Genomic DNA, 18,539 nt, shown 5'->3' on the forward strand with positions numbered 1-18,539 from the left:
GCGCACTGTGGTCCAGGGGAGGAGTCACCTATCTCAGGATACTTCGAAGACTCTTCCAGGACAACAACGTGCAAACATCAGGACCCAACACTAGGCGGCGATCTATGCACAGATATGAATTCAGCAGCCCACATGCCTCGAACATATTTTAGAGACAAAGGCCTTTTTCTGAATGTGTTACCTTCCTGTATAGTAAATCAAAAAATCTTTTCTAGTTAATAAAAATATCTTATTTAACAAAGCAGCTTGTAGAGCAGTTCAATGTGTAATCTTGGACAATGTAATTTGCCTTGTCTTGATTCCCTTCTTAGCAGATAAATGTGTGAACGCTTGTTTCACATCAGGTACAGTTTCTGGCTTATTCCCTACTACCCTTCATTAGACCACTTACGCAGTGTGTACCACAAAATGAATGGCCTTAGGATTCTGACTAATAGCTGCTAATATTGCATGGTTCACCAGCACACAGTGTAATGCTTACTTAATGATACAAAAGCTGCTCATAGGGATTCATACCTTAGATTTACAGGACACACAGTTGTGGACACTCCAGCCACTAAGGTGTGCTGTTTGCATCCACCTTCTGTAAGAAAAAGGCTACTTCAGGAAGTCAGCTGGTGAGGCTATGTTCTTTCACAGCATTGAATAGCTTTTTTGAGACTTAAGGCCTTGTGCTGTAAATGGTCTCTCATTGTAATGATTAATACATGGATACAGTGAGAATCATACCCGATTGCCACTGAGGATGATCTCAGTTGCTTTTGGTAACCAGCAGGAGAGCAACATCTAAACCACACAAATGCTGCCACTAAGCACACGGTATCATTGTATCACCTAATACAACAGGAGGTCTCTCAATCCCTGTGTGTCGCTGTCTAGATCTCAAGGTTCTAGAGAGTGGAGGTGAAGAATACCAGGCGAATGCTCCTCTAACTCAATGAAACAAAGACAAATCCACCACTCCAACTCCTGTCCATTATTATTTCTTCTCAGAGCAGACACTTTGCAGCGTATAATTCTTTGTCCAGCTCACCTTACCCAGTTGTGTGTTTCGTTCCCATCCACGAGGGCAGTCCTAGCTAAGTGTTCATTTAACTGCACAATAAGCAAATTAAGAAAACTTAATTTGCTTCAAATGAAGACCGTTTCTTTTAACCACATGAGCATCATCCCATTTCGTACCCTGTCTCCGGCAGGGATCTGAGGAGAAGGGGACAGATCAGCACAGCAGGAATTGCTGTTGTGTGGGCACAGATAACTTGGCCACGAGTGTCCCGCCGTCCTTTGCACCACAATAGTTGTTCTCCAATGCTGTATGAGTTTGCACTGGTCCCCGAAGAAGAGTGGGAAAACCTTTTTAGGTCTCTAATACACACAGCTTTTAGCAGTCTGTTGTCAAAGACCTATTGTGGAATTTACTGATAACTACAGTGGACTTGGGTTAGCCCATTGCATACCACTGGTTTTGCTCTCTTGCACTCATTGGCATGCTTCTAATTTGATGGCTTATCTTCCTCTTCTTGTGTTTGCCCGTTCCCTGAACCAAAGCTTCTTGGACATCTTTTTGACTGGATGACTTGTATCCTTCTACTGCCCGCATTATTACATTTTTAATTTTACCTTGTGCACTCCATGGAAGTGCAATGGAACTTCCCTATTGTGCTCCTGTAGTCTTTATAGCCGCCAGCCCCAGCACTCTGTGTTGTCCGTTCTCGCTCTCCAAGCCTGTAAATCGATTCCTTTCAGCTCCCCATCCCCTTTTGTCCTTTTTAAAAACAATTCTTTCATTCTTTTTTAGTGTAAGCGTCCCCATCTCCTCAGATGCTCCCTCACTCCATGTTATTCTCTCCGTCCTCGCTTTATGACCAATCGCTCCACCGCCGCCGTATTGCCCCATCATGTTGCATATCTGTTGCATATCTTTATATTATAAGTTTTATTAGAGGGCTTGCCAGCTGCACTTTGCTACTGGACTGTTCATTTTGGAAAATGTGCTTTTGTGTACATTTAACTTCTTTTTTATATTTAATGCTCAAGATTTGTGTCTGCCATTTTGGAACTGTAAATAAAAAGAAATGGTGTCAATGTCATGCCGTGGGCATGCTTGGTGACATCACCATGCATATGCACACATGCATAATGCTGCATGCATATCTACACACCATCATGTCTTTCTTTTTTGCTGATGCTTCACTGAAAAGCATTTTTTTCTTTTGCAGGTGAGAGGGAGAGGACTGTTGACTTTACCAGTGCTTTTTGAATAATTCAGTAACACAAACTCGCCTCAAACAATACAGCAGCGGTGAAGGAGAGTGGAAACTTGTCACTACAGTGGTTGCTACTTTTTTCAAGCAACGTGCTGCATTAGGCTATACAGTATTTTCTGCAATAAAGTTACACAATAAGCAGGAAAACACTGACATATTTGGAAGATGAACAAGAAGGCACAGAAATCCATCAGGTTCTCAGTTTTATTAGCATGACCTAATGTATAGAGCACTATGCAGTTGATCCCTTTCCTCATGTTTCCTTTTTCAGTATGTCCAGACACTGGTCTTGTGAGCACGATTAAGGCTATACCTCTCTGGTGAGGGCTGAGAGTGATCATGGTCCCATCAAGAGGAGACCTGCTGGCCTAGAAAGTCAGACTGGCCTGTTCCCACTGGAGCAGGCTCCAGACTGATTTGCATATTGCTGGCCTCTCTCTAGAGTGGTTTGGTGAGCAAAAACAATTGGCTGAAATTAGACCTTAGCAATCATCCGAGGTTGAGATTCATCCAAGCATTCCTTCCAGCATTTTATAGTTGCAGTGTTGGAGAAAAATACGCTCCGGTGCTCACAAAACTCCCTAATGGACGGTTCTCCCTAGCATCACAGGTTGCTGAAGGTGAACCGGAAAGTCTCCATCTGGAAGAACTGGTGTCTGCACTCTAATGAAAAAGAGATCCATTCCTGTACTGTGAGGGATATGTACCTGCGGGAACAAGAGTGTGCTATTGTGCCATGGTGGCAAATGTAGTAAAAAAAATCTAAGAGGACTCGGGGGTAGTTCCGTTCCTTCACTTGTTATTTTGAATGCATCAGCAACCAGAAATGCAGTTTCCAAGCTACAGAGCAAGCGAAGCTCAGATTCTTAGGTTTGGTGGAGCTTGGGTGGTCAATCTGGTGTGGTAGCTAGATGTCCATATTGCCCTCTAGAGTCTTGCCCATGAAAGGAAGATGTGATGGGGTGGTATTTGGACAATTTGTTGTGGCTTCATTTTTTTAGGTTTACTAGTATTTGAACGGTTTGCGGTGATGAGGGGAAGGTGTCTGGCACACAAGATGAGTGGACTGTTAATAATGGTGGTGGTGGTGGTGTCTAGAGAGGGGGATTTAATGAAGGCGGAGTTTCTCATTGTTGTAAAATTTTACTTTTATGGAGCTGATGATACTCACAGGGAAAAGTGATCAGAGGATTGAAAGGATAGCTAAAGACTGACTTCATTTAACATCAGAGTTAAATGGGAAAGAGTAAGCAATGCCTGTCTGAAAACTTGAAACTACAAGTACAAAGTATGAATACTGGCCTCCTGTTCTGTAGATTTCGAGAGTAACTCCACGCGCTCACACAAGAGAACCTCGACTGACAAACAAGCAGCAATAGTTTGAAATAAAATGAAAACAGTGAAAGTGTAAAGATACATAATCTTAACAAAATCTTCAGTACAAAAATGTTCTATAAATAAATACAACCAAATGAAAGTGCATATAAAAAAAAGAGCATTCCCCAGAATGACATTAGAGTCCTGCTTGACTGCAAATAAATCATTCTTGAGTTTCACTCTACTGCTTCCAAAACTAGAGACTTTCTAGTCTTCTGTTCACGTATCTACAATAATCTGAAATGACATGGAAGATGGAGACCAGCGGCAGACAGAGCCATTTTGTAGTTACTTTAAGTTATTTTCAGTAAGCTTGATGTTCACCTCAGACCATCTCAAGAAGAACAAGATGTAAAGAATTGAGCATTTCCATCACTTACATTCAAGTAACGCCCCCCCCTCCTCCTCCCCCTGAAAACCTTGGTCACCAGCACACTGCTGACAAGCATTCACAATACAGAAGTTCATTCATTAATAGATTGACTCAGAGACCGCATCAAAGTGTGTAAGGTGCATTAAAAACATACCCATGTTATAGATGGAGCTTCGTCGCCAAGCATCGGGCATGGGTCTGCATTGATTAAGCCTAGTTTCACAAATCCACTCATTGCTTTACAAAATCCCTACAATAAGAAAAGAGCAGACAACAAATCAATAATTAAAAATCATTTAGACCAGTGGTTCTTAACTTTTTGACTTTTGTGGACTACCACTTAATTATAAACGGAACCCGGAGACCCCCAATAGATTCTTTTCGGAATTCGGGGACCCCCACTGAGTACTTACTGGAAGCAGGTCTAAGCTTTTTCAATACTTATATCACAAAAAATACATAGGAATACATAAACTAGCATTCAATAAACAAATATACAAATTATGACATTTTATTTCATTCACCGCATAAATAAAATAAAAAAAAAACGAAATTTTAAGTTTAATGGGAAGGTTGAATGTTTTTGAAATTCAGTTGAGGGCACTCACCATCCATACTATATTCTGTTTGATGCTCTTGCACAGCTCCCACGAACCAATCTGAGAAAACTAACAATTTTCGCCTCAAACGTCCTTTGGATTTGTAGAATGTTTTAAAATGTTCAATTTTGCTTCTTTGTTTACATACACTTTATTAATCCGTTAAAGTTATTTCATTTTCTAAGCAGTTGCATACCCCCACCCACCCCTTCCTACCCACCCAGAGTACAATTTGCGGACTCCTAGGTGTCCCCAGACCGCATGTTAAGAACCACTGATTTAGACCTCACAAGTAACACTCCAGGTTTTGTTAACCCATCTTTCCAAAATTGTAGATAACACTGAGTCGTGCCTTAAGTGAGGCAAGCGGATAGGAGGAGAAACAATTACTTACCTGTAAAGGTGATTTTCCACCACTGACACATTTTACAGTTAACACATGCATTTGAATATTCCACCAGCTTGGAGGCTTCCGGTAAAAAACACATGGAACATGTTATGCCTTTAAGCAAACATTTGTTGGTGTCATTTTCCCCATCCCGTTCCCTAGTCACTCCATTGTTCATGTTCTGAGCACATCTCCTATAAATTGGCAACAGGAATTACAAACCAATTGAACAAACTTGCAGAAGAGGCTCAAGAGTTGTATGTGAATCTATAAAAGATTTTCATGATGGAAAACCACTTGTGAATGCAAGTGACATAGGCTATTTTAGTTATTCATCATTTTTTTTAAATCACACTATGAAGCAGCTGGCACACGGGAGGCTGTTGAAGAGTTTCAGAATCATCAAATTAGGCTGTGCAGCATTTCTGCTTGCATCAGCAGTAATGCACCTTACAATAGGTAAACAATGCAGTCGATGAGCCATATGGAAATGGTGAATTTGGCCACTACTAAATGTAATGGATGGTCCTCACACCCCACCAGGCTTCATCATAGGATAACCCACTATAAAATTAGAAATGCCTTCTTGTCTCCAGACATAGGCCTGCTCTCCATCAAACCAGGTATTTGGAGAGCGAGGGTTGTGCATGTCCAGCACTCCTATAAAGGGATATTGAGAGAGAGACACAATAACGCAAGTGTAAATGAAGTCTTGGGTAGCTTTATTCATGTGCATATAGTAGGTTGGAGGCCAGCTCACCCTCAAAACCCTATAGTCTCTAGTTCCCTACCCAGGGTCATCATAAGGGTGTGTGTTTTCATATCACAAAAAGGATATACAAACGCATGCACACTTAGTTGAGTTTACCTAGAGAGAGAGAAACACTTTCCTGTGCTGATTCTAGTAACTTGCAAAAAGAAAGAACAAACAGCTGCGAGAGAACATGGTCAATGCTCAGTTCAATCACCTATGCGTCGCTTTTGTCCCCCTAAAGGCATCACAAAGGACAACTCGTCAAACCTAGCTCATGCTAGTTACATCACTTGTGTGTTCATAAAAGCAATATTTTACTCAGTCCCCCCCAAACTAGTATCACAGCAAAGCATGTGTGGGATAAAGTTCTATAAGACCAAAAACTGTCTTCCTTGCCATGCAGTGTCAAAATCATAGTGCCTTACCTTAGTTTTTGGCCCCTAATGAAACACTTAAGTGTAATATAAGTGCAAAAACTCATCGGAGAGCTATAGTAGCAGATTTGTAAAGCAATGGTCATTTGTGTTTCTGAGCTTTGGGTTTGCATCAACAAAATCAAGTAATTCACTTGGGTGAGACAAGATGGGTGCTTCACCCTGCTTCCCTATATTTCTGATGTTCACCTCTTCGCACCCAGTGCTCAGAAAGCTGAATTTGCCCGGACCGAACACCAGGGCGTCCATTTGTAGGAAGCACCAATTGAGAGTTCAGCATCCACCAGTGATGCATCGCAGTGCAGGTCATCTGAAGCGGTATCACCCATCATGACGTGAATGCTGGAAGGGGCACGTTGTTATAGTTGTATTAGAAAGGGTAGAGTAGCTACTTCCTTTTGTACTGTGAAAGATTAGCCTCAGCCGAAGTATATTAAAGTCTTGATTGGTTGGTTTCATTTGACCCAGTTTCTCTTATCATTCAAACAATGAACTCTGATACTTCAAGTCTGATAATGGGGACATTCATCATGAACACCCCAATCTGGTGCTTTTTAAAATTTTTGTATACTATTTTATACTTTTCCTGCACCTTATTCCCGAGAACATACTATTTCGGTATATCGATCAATGTGAACATTGTTCTCAATTCGGTCTAATGAAGACTGGGTCTATGTTGATGCCTTTAGTAGATGGGTCATATGTCACTTTTTTTATTCAAGGTGAGTATTTTTTAGTTTATTAAATTAAGTTGTTCTTTAGAGTTATCCATCAAAGGACAGCGTTGCAGTGGACCTTTAACTGGTGTATACAAGATTTGTATTCCAGTGTAGACACATCTGTTAAATCTGCGTTAAGGTTGTTCTCATTTCATTGCTCACCAGCATGCGGTGTTTCCTTGGATGTTCTCAATAATATTGATCTGGATAGGCCTTCTCAATGGTGCATTGGTCACCCTGAGTTTAACACTTATTGGTTCACAGATAATCACACTGTTCTGTGGGTCCTTTGTGGTGTTCTGCTCCAGCAGGTCATAATAACGTACTTAAAAACAAATCTTCATTGCAGTTACAAATGTTGTACTGGTGAAGGAATTGGAATGCATCAAGAATATTTTTCTTAAGGGCATTTGTCATTTATGTATTTAATAAAATACAATTTCTTTAATTTGAACATTCATTTGTTACATTTTCCTCTGAATAACGACTAGGAATACGTCTCAATTTTCATTTTGATATCACTTAGATTTTTTTGTATATATGTAATTTGGACACTCCAATATTTATTATACAAACACGTTTCTTACGCTGGAGTATTTTCAGAGTTGTTTGTGTGAAATATGTGTGACATTTTTAAACATAAATGAGGCTTACAACCTCTGAGGTTAAGCCTCCGCCCCACTAGTTATTTTGCACCTCTTTAGTAGAGGGTCAAAGGACCCCTGAACTATAATGAAGTAACTGGAACTTCTTTTGTTATGGCTGGTCTCTTGTCTCCCTGTGCCTCAGATCTAACAAGCTACATTGCGCCCAACCTATCCACCACCACCTAAGACAGAAACGCATCATGTTGCAAACAGATCAGAGAGGAAGGGAGTTGAAGCATAGAAACAAACAAACATAAGGTAACATTTAAAGGAAAACAAAAATGGAGCTCGAATTGATCTTGCCACAACGACAAAGATGGTTAATGGCCCTCATCCATGTATAATCCCTAGGGCTTTGCAAGTGTTCTCCTCATGCCATGTGCGGAGTGCTTCCCTACTTCAGTGATCTAGAAGATGATTTCTGGCTATGCATAATCAGCTAACTACACAGAATAAACACATTGACCATTATTCTTAAACAAACTTGTCATGCACAACCACGAAAACGTCGATAGATGGTGGCTAGCTAAGTTGCGTAGAGTAGACACACTCCCAGTACTCACCTTGTACCTCAGTGTGCCTCTTATCAAAGTGTGTGCTGACTGGATGCCATAAGGTTCTGCATATTTCGTGCTGTCCCGGTTTGGAATACCTTCCAAATTCAATCCTGGAAAACAATCCATGACAGAAACAGAATCGAGGAGTGATCCACCGCCAGGAATATTAACTATCTGCAGAAATAATATAAAAAAGAAAAAAAATGAAACACAAGTGTATGTTTTCAAGCTACAATTACCTTGCTGTCTTTTTTATTTTTTTTAAATCACGTTATTGATTCTCAAAATTATCCAACACTGTTCATCTCTTGGTTGACATTAGCTCCCAATTCCAGTCTACTGTCAACTGGATGACCGCGCAGTAAATAATGGTGTGTTAGCGATCTTTCTCTCTAGTCAGCCTTAGCAGATGGGTTTGTGAAAACCCATTGTGGTTAATACCAAACTTGTGAATCTAAAATGTTGACTTTTTCCAAGATGTTTTATTTTGGAGAATTTACTAAATGATGAGACAGACTGTAGTACAACAAGCATGGACCTGGTATCACCTCCCAGGCCGCTGAAATATATATTTTTCAAAAATACACGAACAATTCTCACAATGATTAAAACAGGGAAATGGATGTTGGCATAAAATGGTAAAAAAAGGCAAGTCTAAAGTTAAGGATTGAAACACTGATTAGTATTTCTACTACAACCCCAAAAAAACTGCAAAATGAGGGTAAAGGTGCCAGAAAGGAGTAGAACAGCATGCACAAAAAGAGATCGGATGGAAAAGGTAGAAAAAAAGTAGGGTGAGGGAAAGCCTAAAAAGAAGAAGAGGTATGGAGAAGAAAGAACAGCTAAGGTAGCAAGGAGCAGAGATCAGGGATTACAGGGCCATGGGGAATCAGGGCATGGAAAAATGCTCACAAGATTACCCACAGAGAATCAAAATATAAAATAAGGTACAAGTGTGCTGAATGGTGAAACAGAGGGGGTGAGGGAGGTGATAAAAGCATAGGACTGAAGGTGGAAATGGAATAGGAGTTAGGGGCTACAGAGTATATGCCACAACATAGAAAAAGGAGTGCGAATGGGTCAGGTGTCTTCTCATAAAATACAAAATGCTAAGAAGGAAAAAAATGCCTGGCAGCAGAAAAGGGATATTTACACAAAAACAGCTTGGTCAATACAGCTTCAGCAGTAACAACAAAGTTGTATTCAAAATCTGTTAAATGCCTTCTATCTTGAAATGTCTGAAAACTTCCCAGTAGATTGGATCCACCTGCTTGGCATTCACTGAGTTGGGATTTCACCAGGATAGAATACAAGTGCATGAGTATGACCTGGGCTGCCAACAAAAGATTGTTTAATACATTTCTAATAAGAAAATGTGTTTACTATCGGTCACTAAAATGGATCATCAAAATGTCGACTGGAAACTAAACAATCATGTCATCTTTTACTGGTGCCAACACTTCTTGCCTGAAGGTGTAATTTGCTTCATGTCTAAGAGTTATGACAAGGCCATAGCTGGTGCAGGGCCCTCCAGCAATCTATAAAGCTTCCCTCATATATGGCATCTAGTCTAACTGGAGTCATATCCATCAAAAGTACTAGGGATAACAGGCTTCTTTGTGGTACATGGCACATATATAACGCAGTCGCTTTAGCCAAGGTGTTTTTGAGAACAACAATCTGATATCTTTGTTGAATTTGGTTTTCAAACGTGACAAATAATATTGTTTATAAGAACACTGGAATGTTGAGCGCTTCACTGAAGACAACGGAGTGCTCTGGGCTGCTAATGGCTGGTAGAAGCCCGGAGACCAACATTCCAACTGTTTTTGACTTCACAGCTGTTGCTGTGAACAAAGGCCTCTCAGAGCCCGAGGGGATTTATACCCCCCTCTGGCTCTTAGAGGCCTTTGTTTTTACTAATTAGAAAATGTTTGCGAAATGTTCTGAGAGCCTTAGAGTCCCCTGTAGCATGCTCTACCGGCCATGCAAGGCCCGCTCCCTTGTGGAACCAGGCATTTAATGGCCGGTAGAGCCTGCTACAGCGTGCTCTAAAGCTATAATGTTGGTGGCCTACCATTAAATCGCAAGTTCTGGATCTATGGAATAAAAATATTGAGCTTTGCTCAGAGCACCTTGTTTAAATATTCTTTTGGAAGAGGCAACACACTGTCCTAATAATATGGAAACATTCAAATTCAGTTGCATTAACTTATTCTGTGCATGATTTAAGGACTGAAGGAGCATCCACAAACATACTGCCCAAATTGCTAAAACCGCAACTTTCACAATTGTCGAATCTATGCATGAAAGAACAAGTTACTTACCTTCGGTAACGATATATCTGTAAGAAACATAGGTTAGTTATAGATTCCTTACCTTAAAATTACCCCCAGGCGTCAGATTGGACCCGTAAAGTTTTTTCGTCAGAGTACCTCTGCGCGTCGGAAGGTGGCGTCGGTTAGCTCCGCGTCAGTCTTTGGCATCTTGGTCTCTCTTGCTCTTTCGAAGGATGCGGAAAGAAGGTGGGCAAAGTGATGGTCTGCCCAATGTGAAAGGCAGTGACAACCTTGGAAAGGAAGGATGGACGGGTCCTGAGAACCACCTTGTCCGGGTGTACAGACAGAAAAGGAGGCTTGGATGAAAGAGCCTGGAGCTCACTCACTCTTCTGGCAGATGTGATGGCCACCAGGAATGCAGTCTTAAGAGTCAAAAGCCTCAAAGAACAGTTGGGAAGCGGCTCAAAGGGAGCGCATATTACATAGGTTAAGACTAGATTCAAGTACCACTGAGGCATAACGGAGGGAATAGGAGGAAAGAGATAAGTTATGCCTTTTAAGAAACGATTTACAACCGGGGACTTGGAGAGAAGGCTGATCTGGAAGCCGAAGGAAGGCAGTCAACTGTCGCAGCTCAAACTCCACGCAATGAGGTGGTAACTTGAGAGGGGCAGGTGAAGAACCGTCCCCTGCAGCAGCGACAGAAGATTCTCCCGACGGGGCAGTCTGATCGGGGAAGCTCAGGGTACCAGACTCAAGAATAACTTGGGCCCGGTCGCACTTTATCTTCTTGAGCACACGGGCAGAAGTGGTACAGGTGGAAAGGCATACAGGAGGCCGGTGTTGCACTCGTGATGAAAAGCGTTGCCGTGCGAGTACCGCCTTGGAAACTCTAATGCGCAATACTAATGACATTGCACACTCTCTTCTGTGGCAATCAGATCTAACCAAGGCTCTCGCCACTGTTGAAAGAGACCTTGCACCAACTCCGAATGAAGACGCCATTCAAGATCAATGGCTGTGTTTGTCCGTCCTGGCATTCAGAGAACCCGCCAGGCAGTGAACCACCAGTGTCATGCCCTGATGTTCCAGCCATTTCTAGAGGCGGAGAGCCTCCTGACAAAGGGGCCACGACCCCACCTGCCCTGGTTATGCAGTTCCACATGGCGGTGGTGTTGTCTGTGAACACCTGCACCACTTTCACTTTGAGATAGGGAAGGAATGCCTTCAGTGCCAGACGGATCGCTTGGAGATCCAGCAGGTTGATATGGAGCCCAGATTCCGCCAGAGACCAGACGCCTCTGATCTCCGCCTCTACCAGATGGCCACCGCATCCCAGGAGTGATGCATCTGTCACCACAATTAGATCTGGTTGGGGAAGGGCGAGAGCTCTGCCTCTGACCAAATCTAGGTTTGTTCACCACCACTGCAGTTGTTGTGCAGTTCCCCCTGAGATCTGAACATAGTCGGAAAGATTTCCTTGATGCTGCCGTCATTGGAACTCCAGGTCCCACTGCAGAGCCCACATATGCCACCTGGCATGATCTACCAGCAGGATGCAGGCGGCCATGAGGCTCAGCATCTTCAGAGTCATTCTCACTGAAATCCGGAATTGAGGCTGAAACATCGGTATCATAGCCCGAATATCCGAGACTCGCTGTTCGGGAGGATAGACCCGAAACTGCACTGTGTCCAGAACCGCTCCGATGAAAGGGAGTGTCTAAGAGAGTTTCAGGTGTGACTTCGGCACCCTTATAGTGAACCCCAGTGAATGCAGGAGGTCCGCCGTAGTCTGGAGTTGGGAGATGACAGACTACAACAGCCATTCGTCGAGATAGGGGAAAACTGGAAACCCTGATCTGCGCAGATGAGCTGCGACCACCGCCATCACCTTTGTGAACACCCAAGGGGCACTGGCAAGGCCAAAGGGGAGCACGGTGATCTGAAAGTGCTCATAGCCCACTGTGAGCCATAGATAGCATCTGTGGGCTGGCAAGACGGGAAGATGGATATAAGCGTCCTGCAAGTCCAACGCCACCATCCAGTCTCCAGGGTCGAGGGCAAAAAGGTCCTGAGCTAACGTGAGCATCTTGATCTTCTCCTTCCGGAGGAAGAAGTTGAGGGCCCGTAGGTCTAGAATAGGACACAGGCCTGTATCCTTCTTGGGCACCAGAAAGTAGCGGAATAGCAACCACAACCTACTTCTCGTGCAGGGACCCTTTCTATAGGTCCCTTGTCCAAAAGAGCTGAGAATTCCTGGCAGTGAACTGCCAAATGTCCGATGTGATGGATTACCAGTGGAGGAGGTGATGGCGAATCCTACCTCCAACTGGCTGTAGATGGGCCTGGAACGTTGGACTAGGAACATTTGGAGGCAGTGGCAGGGGAGGGGGAGATGGTGGGCTGGCCCGGCCGCTGGCTCCCAGACCTGCAAGAATGCTGGGTCCCAAGTCCGTGGCCATGCAGAGGCTGGGCAGCTTGCGTGAACCAGTGGCTAGACTGGTCTGATCATGGTTGGATGACCCTTCCGTAGCCACTAAAGGGACGAAAAGCAGACTGGAGTGGACAGAGGCGCAGTGAGGCCCAAAGATCTGGCCGTAGCACAAGAGTCTTTAAAGTGCTCAAGCGCCGAATCTGCTTTGTCACCAAAAAAGACGACAGCCATCAAAGAACTTGCCCCTCAAGGTTGACTGGACATTCCCAAAAAGCCAGATGTCCTCAACCAGCCACAGCGTCTAAGGGCTACCGGCGTGGCAATTTTTCTGCCCAGTGAGTCGGTTGTATCCAGTCCATATTAAATGGCAAATTTGGGTGCGTCTCTCCCATCCACAACTGCCTGGGAGAGAACGGCCTGGGCCGCCTCCGGGCACTGAGGCGGCACCTACGCGAATGTAACCCAGATGATAAGGTAGTAGCGACACAAGAGGCATGCAGTATTCACCAACCACAATGCCAAGCTGGAGAAAGAGAACAAGCGCTTCCCAAGATGGTCCAGCTTCTTGGATTCTCCATCTGGAGGAGCAGAAGGGAAAGCACCCCTAGAAGAAGAGGCTTGAACCACCAAGCTCTTTGGGGAAGGGTGTTGGGTCAGGAACACTGGGTCGCCCGGGGCTGGGCAGTGTAGGTGGGCAATTGTCCTCTCCACTAGTGCTGGGTTTGAACCAAATGCCAAGGAGGACATCAGTAAGAGCTTCACTGAATGGCAATAGGGGTTCCGAGAAAGAAGCGGCAGGCTGAAGCACCTCTGTCAGGAGATTAGTCATGACTGCCACTGAAGGGACCTCAAGGCCAAGGACCTTGGCAGCCCTTCTCACCACCACAGCATAGGAAGCTCCCTCCTCCGTAGCCACAGTAGGGGAAGAAAGCAAACCAGTGTCTGGAGAGGTGTCCAGACCACTGGCATCACCTAGGTCCTCTCCCCAGTCTGGCTCTTCCAGGTGGTCAGTTAAAGGGTTAGGCAACCCCTCCCAGTCCTCATCACAACCCTCTGGTCAATAGGGAACACCAGGGATGAACAGGGGAACAAAAGTACCCTCCAGCATCAGTTCGGATGTTGTCGAGATTGGCACCCGGGATGGTCGAGTGAGAATGACCAGTGTCGATCCGGATCCAGGCCTGGATCTGCGGGGGGTCCTCCGTCGCCAGGGATGGAGCAGCCAGCATCGAAGGCCCAGCACCCCTGACCTGCTCTGTGGGGCTCTAAGGTGCGCCGGCAGAGTTGGGCTGTCGAAAGACGAGGTGTAAGGCCTCGTAAAACGGTCCAATTTGGGCAGGAGACGCTCCGGCTCCTGCAAAAGGCGGGAGGCGCAGAGTCGTCCCTGAAGCAGGCACCATAGACTTCGAGCGACGACACTCTGAGTCCCGCATCACATCAGCCGAACGACGGGAGACGGGGCTTTGACTTACCGAGGACTTTGACGACTTGGAGTGCGACGAGGAGTGGGGGGCCCTACGAACGGCCTCGTGACCTTCCTCGCAAACAAGACCGGGAGCGACACGGAGCCGACCTGCGGGCCTCCAACAACTTTCGGGACCGCTCTTGCAAAGTCTTTGGGTGCATGTCCCGGCAGTCAGAGCACGGCTTTGCGTCGTGGTTGCGATCCAGACATCACAAGCACACGAGGTGCAGATCCATCACAGGAATCATCTTGTGACAGGAGCCGCAAGGCTTAAACCAGGTCCGACGTTGGGACATACCCCAGGCACAAGGCGTCCAAGACTCAAAAAAGTCGTTGACATAAGTCGCAAAAAGCTAGCCAAAAAATAGCTAAGGGGTAGCTCTCTCCGGATCTGCGCTAGACTGGCGCGGAAAAAGAAAGAACTGACGTCATCCCGGAGACTACAACGCCAATGACACATGTGGGGTAGACCGACACCACCTACTGACAGGCAGGGGAATTGCTGAAGAAAAAATCTCTGGATTCAGACCGATGCCTTGGAGAAATTCTAAGGTAAGGAATCTACAACTAACATTCTCTATCAGATATAATGTTTTCCACAATGTTCAGATTATGGGGTTATTGCACATTTCGTCAAAGCCTGTAAAACGAAAAGAAATAACCCCTAAGTGAAATGTGTGAGTAACCTGAACCCAAAGGAGATTTCGGGAATGAAGGAATCAGTAGAAAAGGAGTGCGTTTTGAACAGTGAAGATCATGCATTTTGAGTATAAAAACTTGAAATAAGCCTTTGTGTGACATGTTGGTTGCTGGTATCAAAATTATTATTGTAGCTGATTCAGGATCACCTTACATTATACTTAATGAGGAAGTATGGAGAGGGAAATTTGTGAATTTAATTGAAGTACTGTTTTACCATTAGATGTCAAGCCTGATAGTTTCACAGGTGAACGTATTCCCATTTTGGGCTTCAGGTGGGTAAAGATAGAATTCAAAGGGGGGATGGCTGATGGGAAACTATATGTGGCTGAAGATGGTTCGTCAGTGTTGGGTAGAGAGACCAAAGATAGTTGAGGAAACGTTTGGACCCTAATACAGCTGAACAGGTGCTGGTTGTTGGAGAAAGTGTGGAGACGGGTAGTAAGTTGAGAAGAGACTTCCCTGAAGTACTTTCAGGAAAAGTGGGCCAATTGAAGGCCTTCCAACACAAAGTTATGTTAAAAGGGAATGCTGTCCTAGAGGATCACAAAATGAGTCAGGTTCCAATTTTGTTGAGTGAATAGGTTCAAGGGTGCTTGAGAAACTTCAGCATGCTGGAATAACTGAACCAATTCAGTCATCTGATTGGATTTCTCCCTTGGCTGTTGCGAGACGATCAAATGGTAAATTGAGGCTGTGCATAGACTTGAGAGATCTGAATAGGAATATATTGATTGACCCATTTTCACTTCCTAAAATTAATCCTTTGTTATCTAAAATTAAAGGGAACTCGTGGTTTTCTACAGTTGATCTCTTATCTGCACATCATCAGGATACACTTCATAAGAAAAGAATAATGTTGGCAGCTTTCATAACATGTAGGCTCTTTCCAATTTGTGAGGATGCCATCTGGGCTTGCCTCAGAGGCAGAAGTTTTCCAGAGGTTGATGTTTGAATTGTTAAAAAAGATTCAGGGCATTTTATTCTTGCAGGTTGATATCCTCATCATGCGGAAAAGTAAGTGTGACCATGATGAGAGGTTGAGAAATGTCCTTGATTATTGAAAAATAAGGGGGTTAACAGCTGAAAGGACAAAGTGTAAGTTTGCAACACATGAGGTTACATATGAGGGGCATGAAATTGGACAGCATGGCTTTAAACCAAAAAAAGGATTGGTTGAGGTGGTGGTGAAACCACCTGCACCATAAAGTAAGGAGGAAATAAGGTCGTTTTTAGGACTAACTGAATATTATGCCGAGTTTGCCTGTAATTTTTCAAAAAATACTTTTGCTTTGAAAAAGCTGTTAAAAGAAGAGCCAACCATTAGTGGACGACAGATTGTCAGAATGCCTTTAAACGTGTTAGGATATTGCAGAGACACCCTCACTACAGGGTTTTGATCCTAGCACTCTTAGCATTGTAACCACTGATGCAATAATAAAGGGCTTGGTGCGGTTTTAAGTCAAAAAGACAGTAAGGGCAACAACGTGGTTGTCGCCTTTGTATCATGGAGTTTGTCACTATCTGAAGAGCAATACTCTTATTGAAAGGGAGATGCTAGCCTATGTTTGGGGATTGGAGCATTTCAGATCTTTTGTTTGGGGATCAGAATTCAAGGTCAGAATAGATCATAAACATTTGACGAAGCGGTTGTCAACTAGTGGCTTACAGAGAGCATCACCACGCATTGCGATTATGTCTTTAAGGCTGCAGGGTTTTAATTATAGGATTCAAAATGTTCCCAGGGTACAGAATATGGTTGCAGACTGTCTGAGTAGATTACTGTTACATTTGAAGATGGGCCCGTGAACACTTATTTTGACTGCCAAGTTGCATTGGTAGAGAGTGAGAATTTAAAATACATTAGCAAGGATAAACGGAAGGACGAGTATTACCATGACTCAGTGTTGATGGATGTAAGGAATCTTATCACTAATGGTTGGCCTTGTAAAAATAATTTAAGTGAAGTTCTGGAGAAATTTGGGGAGGTCAGGCATGAGCAGTAATGGATTTGTGATGAGGAATGCCAAAATTGTTCCACCTTCAAGTTTATGGGTAAAAAATCTGGAATTATGCCTTGAAGGGCATCTTGGGATAGTGAAGTGGAAGAAAAGAGTCTTATTAGAGTTGATGTTGAAATGGAACAGTTTTTGATAAATTGCCAAGGATGCACGTATTTTGGCAAGACATTAAGAACTCTGAGCCCCACATTGATTCCAATAGAATGTCCTAAGATGTATTGTAATACCATTAGTATTGGCATCATGGGACCTATATTATCTGAAGATAACGCAGTGAAATTAATCTTGGTGGTGGTAGACCATTCTATTACGTGGGCAGAAGTAGGAAGTGTGCCTAAAGTTATTTCCCTGGCAGTGATCACGTTTTTAATTACATTTTCATTAAAGAAGCCCTACCCATGAGAGTTGTGAGTGACAATGGGGAGCAATGACCCAGCTGAATATAACAATGTGGAACGGTTTAACTGTGTCATTAAGGGCTCCATTCAGTTAGCCATCAGGAATAAAGCCAAGTGGTGGGTGGAAGTGAGGAAAATGGTATGGGCCTACAACTTACCCCTACCATAACAGGATTTAGTCCATTAGAATTAATGAGGGACAGGAAAGCGTATACTAAAGATAACTTAGTCTGGATGAGTGTTTCAAAGCGTACGGATTGGTCCGCAGAGTCTGTCATTAGGAATATACAGAAAACAAATGAGGCTTACAAAGCTTATTATGATAAAATAACATAGTACTATCTATACTAACTTGCAGATAGGGGAATGAGTGAAGATGAAGAGAGCTGAAAAAGTTCCCAAGGGCCAGAGTAAGTTTTCACATCCCTTTAGAGTGGTGAAGCGTTTGAATAATTCTGTGAGACTGAGTGGCGGGAAGGAGTGGCATTTGAGCAGCGTAGCTTGGTGCAAAGAACCAGAGGGAGGAAGGTTTGGACAACAAAGTAAATAGCTTATGGGATTGGTTGAGGGATAACCTAAAGGTGCCAGGGAATCTAGGCCTGCAATGGTTACACCTGCATCTGAAGTTTGTAGGGAGGTTCCTCTAAGGACAGAGGAGGAGTGTACCTATGCTGAGAGGGAGCTGGAAAACGTAGATTTAAGCAATGACCAATCTATGAGGAGCCGAGCTGGCAGAGTGATCAGGACACCACCTAAATTCAATGATTATGTTCTAGAGTAATTTCAGCCTAACGGAGGGAGGGGGAAAATATGGTAATCTTGTGTAGTATTTATGCTGTATCCATGGTAAGAGAAAAACAAGCATTGGCATAGCCAATAGGTCTCGCTTTTGGGACCTCATAAGTTTCCCTTCTCATTGGAGGAAATCATAAGAGACCTACATTTCTCTGCCCTTTAGAAAAGGGATACACTACACCTATTTGTGTTGGGTTACCCTACAGTAATGCACCATGGCCACCAAAACATCGTGAGATGAAAGCTATATGTATCTCGCCCTAGAATTGGCACAAGCTCTGAGTGGAGTAGCAAAAAACAGCCACTGGCTTGTGTGGGGGAACTAAACCTTTC

The 18,539-nt window shown here is 43.8% G+C and overlaps 1 protein-coding gene across 1 annotated transcript in view; it reads right to left on the bottom strand.

The window, feature by feature from the left end:
- Positions 1 to 18,539, bottom strand: part of AASS (aminoadipate-semialdehyde synthase) — a 417,355-nt gene that overhangs the window by 56,631 nt on the left and 342,185 nt on the right. Inside the window, exons 19-20 of the mRNA XM_085654183.1 lie at positions 8,122 to 8,289; positions 4,172 to 4,267 (exon numbers count right to left, since the gene is read on the bottom strand). Of these exons, the coding sequence (XP_085510309.1) occupies positions 4,172 to 4,267; positions 8,122 to 8,289 (264 nt within the window). The remainder of the gene's footprint in view (positions 1 to 4,171; positions 4,268 to 8,121; positions 8,290 to 18,539) is intronic.

Source organism: Triturus cristatus, chromosome 4_1 (assembly GCF_964204655.1).
Source record: "Triturus cristatus chromosome 4_1, aTriCri1.1, whole genome shotgun sequence".
Classification (NCBI taxonomy): Eukaryota; Metazoa; Chordata; class Amphibia; order Caudata; family Salamandridae; genus Triturus; species Triturus cristatus.